The sequence below is a fragment of the Schistocerca serialis genome, chromosome 2 (assembly GCF_023864345.2).
Source record: "Schistocerca serialis cubense isolate TAMUIC-IGC-003099 chromosome 2, iqSchSeri2.2, whole genome shotgun sequence".
Classification (NCBI taxonomy): domain Eukaryota; kingdom Metazoa; phylum Arthropoda; class Insecta; order Orthoptera; family Acrididae; genus Schistocerca; species Schistocerca serialis.
In genome coordinates, this window is record NC_064639.1 from 885472130 (window position 1) to 885479307 (window position 7178).

The 7178-nt window shown below is 50.6% G+C and overlaps 1 protein-coding gene across 1 annotated transcript in view; it reads left to right on the top strand.

Moving 5' to 3' along the window:
* Positions 1–6655, top strand: part of LOC126458216 (probable oligoribonuclease) — an 81590-nt gene extending 74935 nt beyond the window's left edge. Inside the window, exon 6 of the mRNA XM_050095112.1 lies at positions 6382–6655. Coding sequence (XP_049951069.1) covers positions 6382–6505 — 124 coding nt within the window. The 3' untranslated portion in view covers positions 6506–6655. The remainder of the gene's footprint in view (positions 1–6381) is intronic.
* Positions 6656–7178: the final 523 nt, after the last annotated feature.

Here is a 7178-nt window from a genome sequence, read left to right on the forward strand (position 1 = left end):
ATAGACTGACATTATCTCAGAATGGTGTAACCCCCCTGCGGGTCCGGGGGTTAGAATAGGCCTGAGGTATTCCTGCCTGTCGTACGAGGCGACTAAAAGGAGTCCATCCCCCTCACGGGGGTAGTTAGCGCCTGCGTCCGGAGACGGACGGTTCCACGACCTATCATTGTGGTCTTTTTAGATTTTCACTTCTCGTTTCTTCCTTCCTTTTGTTGGTTCCTCTCTTTGCTCTTCTCCACCTCACTGTCTTCCTTACTCTTTCCCTTGTTTTCTTCTCCTTGCCTTCTCATTGCCTTCTTCTCCTTGGTTCTCCTTGCCTTCTCATTGCCTTCTTCTCATTGCCTTCTTGTCCTTGCCTTCTCATTGCCTTCTTGTCCTTGCCTTCTCATTGCCTTCTTCTCATTGCCTTCTTCTCCTTGCCTTCTCTGGTCTCCGCCTCGGCGTTTGAGACAGTCTGTCCTCTCTCTCCCTCTCTCTCCTCCTTTTCCTCTTCTTCCTTCCTCCCTGTGCGTGCCTGAAGGCCGACCCACGCGTTCGCACGCGTAGCCGGTGACGGGGTAACGCGTAATTCCCCGCCCTGGGTAGACATGTAAGGCACGCGCGTACCCCCTGGTAAAGGCCAGGCCCGGGGAGGGGTGATTGCCTGAGCTGATACCTTCTGACCATGCCGATTGGTCCCTCCGTCTGGTTCTCGGGAGGTGTGACCTGAGGTGTAAACATTCACCTAAGGCGGGAGTGCCCTCTGAGAGGGTCCCCACAAGGAAGGAGCGCGCCATCGGAGACGCTGGCAATCATAGGGGATTCCTCCGCAATGGATTCTACTCCATCTCTTTCGACTTCGACTCAAAAACGGAAACGTGACCAGCCAACAGTGACAAAAGTACTACCGCCTGCCCCACAGTTCCTCGTAGTTTCTCGATCTGAGGACGGAAAGGATTTTTCCTCTGTCAACCCTTTCGTTATTCAGAAGGGCGTAGATGCCATAGCCGGATCTGTCAAATCTTGTACCAGGTTGCGAAACGGCACCTTATTACTAGAAACTGAGAGTGCCTTTCAGGCACAAAAACTGCTTCGGGCCACCCTCCTGTACACGTTCCCTGTCCGGGTGGAGGCCCACCGAACTTTGAACTCGTCTCGTGGTGTAGTCTATACTAGCTCCCTCGACGGATTGACTGATGAGGAGCTTCAATCATTCCTCGCTGAGCAGGGCGTGACGGCTGTCCATAGGGTCATGAAAAAGGTCAACAATGACCTTGTACCGACCCGGACAATTTTCTTGACCTTCGATAGTGTTAAGCTGCCATCGCGCATCAAGGCGGGCTACGAGGTTATTTCTGTTCGCCCCTATGTCCCGACACCTACGCGCTGCTACCAGTGTCAGCGTTTCAATCACACTAGACAGTCTTGTTCCAATGCGGCTAAATGTGTCACTTGTGGCAGGGATGCCCATGAGGGTGACTGTCCACCTCCGTCTCCTCGTTGTGTGAACTGTCAGGGTGACCATGACGCATCCTCCCGCGACTGTCCTGTCTATAAGGAAGAACGCTGTATCCAAGAAATCCGGGTCAAAGAGAAAGTGTCCACCTCGGCTGCTCGCAAGCTATTGGCTAGTAGGAAGCCCACGCTGCTCCCAGCGGGGAAATACAGTACTGTCCTCGCCTCTCCTCGGACTACCCGGGAGGTAGCAACCCAGACATGCGATCTGACCTTCAGCACCACGGTCGTCCGTTCGGCCAGTGCTAAGATCGCGTGGTCGACGTCTCCTCTTCCTCCCATCACCCCACAGACACGAGCACCTTCCTCAGCTTCTGCTAAGACGAAGACATCGAAGTCAGATGCACGGGCCTTCAAGAAGGAACCATCCCGTGCAGACTTCCTCCGTACCTCGACCTCCCAGCCTTCGACCGGTACTTCCACTACACGTCCTTCCAAAAAGGCGCATAGGAAGCACAGTTCTCCTTCTCCGCCACGGCGCATTCCTTCTCCTGCGCCACCCAGCGGTTGCCGCCCCAGGCCGTCATCTGTTTCGCCTGGCCGCACCGCTGGTAGCCGTACATCTGGCCGTTCACTGGCGGAGGAAGCTCCCCCTCCCGGCCATCCTCCCGAGATGGCCGATGACCCTATAGACCACATGGACGATGACTGTCCGCCTACTGATAGCGGCGGCAGTGCTCGCTCGAAGCCAGGCCCTAAGCGGCCTTCGAGGTGACCACTTCTCTCATCTTCCTTTTCTTACGATGGCACTTATTCACTGGAATATTCGCAGCATTCGCTCCAACCGAGAGGACTTGAAGTTGCTGCTCCGCTTGCACCGTCCGCTCGTCGTAGCCCTCCAGGAAACGAAGCTACGCCCATGCGATCAAATTGCCTTGGCACACTACACCTCTGTGCGTTTTGACCTACCCCCTGTGGTAGGTATCCCAGCTCATGGAGGGGTTATGTTGTTGGTCCGGGATGACATTTACTACGATCCCATCACGTTGCACACCGGCCTGCAGGCAGTTGCCATCCGCATTACTCTCCCCACTTTTACGTTTTCCTTTTGTACCGTTTACACTCCATCGTCATCTGCCGTTACCAGGGCAGACGTGATGCAACTTATTGCTCAGCTACCTGCACCATTTTTGTTAACTGGAGACTTCAATGCCCACCATCCCCTTTGGGGCTCTCCAGCATCCTGCCCGAGGGGCTCCTTGTTAGCAGACCTTTTCAACCAGCTCGATCTTGTCTGCCTCAATACTGGCGCCCCTACTTTTCTTTCGGACACATCTCACACCTATTCCCATTTAGACCTCTCTATATGTACTCCCCAACTTGCACGCCGGTGTGAGTGGTATGCACTTTCTGATACATATTCGAGCGACCACTTCCCGTGTGTTATCCATCTCCTGCAGCATACCCCCTCTCCGTGCTTCTCTAATTGGACCATCTCCAAGGCAGACTGGGGGCTCTTCTCTTCCAGGGCGACCTTTCAGGATCAAACCTTTACAAGCTGCGATCGTCAGGTCGCACACCTCATGGAAGTCATTCTCGCTGCTGCTGAATATTCCATCCCTCACCCTCCTTCTTCTCCACGTCGCGTACCGGTCCCCTGGTGGACCGCGGCATGTAGAGACGCTTTACGTGCTCGTCGACGTGCTTTACGCACATTTAAACGCCACCCTACAGTGGCGAATTGTATCAATTATAAACGATTACGTGCTCAGTGTCGTCGTATTATCAAAGAAAGCAAGAAAGCCAACTGGGCTGCTTTCACAAGCACCTTCAACAGTTTTACTCCTTCTTCTGTTGTCTGGGGTAGCCTGCGCCGGCTATCTGGCACTAAGGTCCACTCACCAGTTTCTGGCTTGAAGGTCGCGAATGACGTCCTTGTAGCCCCTGAGGCTGTCTCCAATGCCTTAGGCCGCTTTTTCGCAGAGGTTTCGAGCTCCGCTCATTACCACCCTGCCTTCCTCCCCCGCAAACAGGCAGAGGAGGCTAGGCCACCTAACTTCCGCTCCTCGAATTGTGAAAGTTATAATGCCCCATTCACCATGCGGGAACTCGAAAACGCACTTGGCCGATCACGGTCCTCTGCTCCAGGGCCAGATTCTATTCATATTCAGATGCTGAAGAACCTTTCTCCTGCGGGTAAAGGTTTTCTTCTTCGTACATACAATCGCATCTGGATTGAGGGACATGTTCCCGCATGCTGGCGCGAGTCTATTGTTGTCCCGATTCCTAAGCCGGGGAAGGACAAGCACTTTCCTTCCAGTTATCGACCTATCTCGCTTACCAGCTGTGTCTGTAAAGTGATGGAGCGAATGGTTAACTCTCGATTGGTTTGGCTGCTCGAGTCTCGACGCCTACTTACCAATGTACAATGTGGATTTCGTAGGCGCCGCTCTGCTGTTGACCATCTGGTTACCTTGTCGACCTTCATTATGAATAACTTCTTGCGGAAGCGCCCGACCGCGGCTGTGTTCTTTGATTTGGAGAAGGCTTACGACACCTGTTGGAAGGCGGGCATTCTCCGCACCATGCATACATGGGGCCTTCGCGGTCACCTCCCTCTTTTTATTCGTTCCTTTTTAATGGATCGACAGTTCATGGTACGTGAGGGTTCTGTCCTGTCCGACACCTTTCGCCAGGAGAATGGGGTGCCACAGGGCTCAGTCTTGAGCGTCGCTCTCTTCGCCATCGCGATCAATCCAATAATGGATTGCCTCCCAGCTGATGTATCAGGCTCCCTTTTCGTGGACAATTTTACCATCTATTGCAGCGCGCAGTGTACACGTGTCCTGGAGCGCTGTCTTCAGCGTTCTCTTGACCGTCTTTACTCCTGGAGTGTCGCCAATGGCTTCCGTTTTTCTGCCGAGAAGACGGTCTGTATTAACTTCTGGTGCTACAGAGAGTTTCTCCCGCCGTCCGTGCGGCTCGGTCCCGTTGCTCTCCCAATCGTGGAGACAACCAAATTTTTAGGCCTTACATTTGACAGGAAACTTAGCTGGTCTCCACATGTGTCATATTTGGCCGCCCGTTGTACCCGTTCTTTAAATGTCCTCCGTGTTCTCAGTGGTCTGTCGTGGGGAGCGGATCGAACCGTCCTACTTCGTCTATATCGGTCGATCGTCCGCTCCAAGCTGGATTATGGGAGCTTCGTATACTCCTCTGCACGGCCATCCATCTTACGCCGCCTCAACTCCATACAACATCGGGGTTTACGACTTGCGATCGGAGCATTTTATACCAGTCCCGTAGAGATTCTTCATGCTGACGCTGGCGAATTGCCACTCACCTACCGGCGCGATATACTGCTTTGTCGGTATGCCTGTCGGCTACTGTCAATGCCCGACCATCCGTCTTATCGTTCCTTTTTTGACGACTCTCTTGACCGTCAATACGGGTTGTATGTCTCTGCCCTGCTACCCCCTGGAGTTCGCTTTCGTCGCCTCCTTCAACACCTTAATTTTTCACTCCCTGCAACCTTTCGAGTGGGCGAGAGCCGCACGCCACCTTGGCTCCAGGCTCAGGTCCGCGTTCACCTTGACCTCAGCTCGCTCCCAAAAGAGGTCACCCCCGGTTCGGTCTACCACTCCCGTTTTTTGGAACTTCGTTCGAAGTTCATCGACATGACTTTCATTTATACAGATGGCTCTAAGACCAATGACGGGGTCGGGTGTTCCTTTATTGTCGAGGCACAAAGTTTCAAATACCGGCTCCATGGCCATTGTTCTGTCTTCACAGCTGAGCTCTTTGCCCTCTACCAGGCTGTTCTTTACATCTGCCGCCACCGACATTCTGCTTATGTCATCTGCTCAGATTCCCTGAGCGCCATCCAGAGCCTCAGTGATCCGTACTCGGTTCACCCTTTCGTACACCGGATCCAACGCTCTCTTCAGCAGCTGGTGGACGTCGGTTCTCCAGTTAGCTTTATGTGGGTTCCTGGCCATGTCGGTATCCCTGGGAACGAAGCTGCAGATGCCGCGGCCAAGGCTGCGGTCCTCCAGCCTCGGACAGCTTTTTGTTGCGTCCCTTCGTCCGATTTTAGCAGGGTGATTTATCGGCGCATCTTATCTCTGTGGCATGCCGATTGGGCTGCACTTACCGACAACAAGCTTCGGGCCTTAAAACCTCTTCCCGTGGCTTGGACGTCCTCCTCACGCCCTTCTCGGCGGGAGGAGGTCGTTTTGGCCCGGTTAAGAATTGGACACTGCCGGTTCAGCCATCGCCATCTGCTGACGGCTGCGCCGGCGCCGTTCTGCCCATGTGGGCACTTGCTGACGGTTAGACACATTTTAATGTCCTGTCCAGATCTTAACACACTGCGCCTCGATCTTAACCTGCCAAATACTTTCGATGCCATTTTAGCGGATGACCCACGAGCAGCTGCTCGTGTTCTTCGTTTTATCAATTTGACAAACCTCGCTAAGGACATTTGATGATGCTGTGTTTTAATCCTATGCCTGTCAGTCTGTCTTTTATCGTGTTTTCCCTTTTAGTTGTTGTGGTCAACTTGTGCCTCGCGGTGTATTCTTAGAGTAGTCAGGGCGCTAATGACCATTGAAGTTGTGCGCCCTAAAACCACAAAAAAAAAAAAAAAAAAAAAAAAAAAAAAAAAAAAAAAAAAGAATGGTGTAAGAAGTTGTAATATCTTTTTCTTGTTCCTTTCTGCACGCATTGCAGGGCATATGTTTGCGTGTCTGTGTGTACTTTTACTAGACAAAGAGGAACTCTAAGGGTAGTGTGAATACTGTTTTCTGTTATGTGTTTGTGTGTGCCACGCATTGATCCACTATATGTCAGTGGTTGCCTTTCCCTTATTTTACATGTTTTCTCCATCCGGGATTTTCCATTATTGCTGTACTATTATTAATGTTGTTGTTGTTTTTAATGTTTCAGACGTTGGTATCCTAATGAATTCAGGGCAATGCCAAAGAAGCAGTTGAAGCACAGAGCACTGGACGACATACGAGAAAGCATTGAAGAGCTGAAGTACTATAGAGACACTATTTTAAAAAAATAAACTTCATACTACAGAAATGTTGTATTAAAAAAAAAAACCATTCACTTCCACCTTACAAAGAATTGCTTTATCTATAAATTGGTTCTATTAAAAGTAAGTAATCCATGTACATTTTATATTCTTTTAATTAAAAAGTTGTTATACAATGGAGTTAGCAATTTTATTTTTTTGTCTATCCATCCTGGTTAGATTATGACTGACCATCAGGTCCTCTCGTGCAACTTCCCATTTTACTCATCATGTCATCCGTACTTACCCACCTGGCACACCAGTTTCATAGAGAACATTGCAGCCTGTGTTACGACCTCATCTTGATATTCCCTTTAGCACTTAATATTGTGGGTACATTACCGCAACAAACACCACACATATAAGCAAGCTAAATGAGAACCAAAATTTATTCAAGTTTGCAAATATACATTCCTCATCCACTCACAACAGAGAACTGGTTTGCATACATGATCTAAATATTAACTGAAAGTTGCTTTAAAAGTCTAAAGATTGTAATGTGCTTGCCAAAGATTATACATCAAACTCGAAGCACATCTAATCCCACACATCCCATCCCTTTTCTCTCATGATAGGGTGGAGCACTGAGAATGTATGGAAATTTGTGGAGAACTTGACGACCAACCTTGGTATGGAGAGACATTGAGGGTTGTGGAAATTGTGT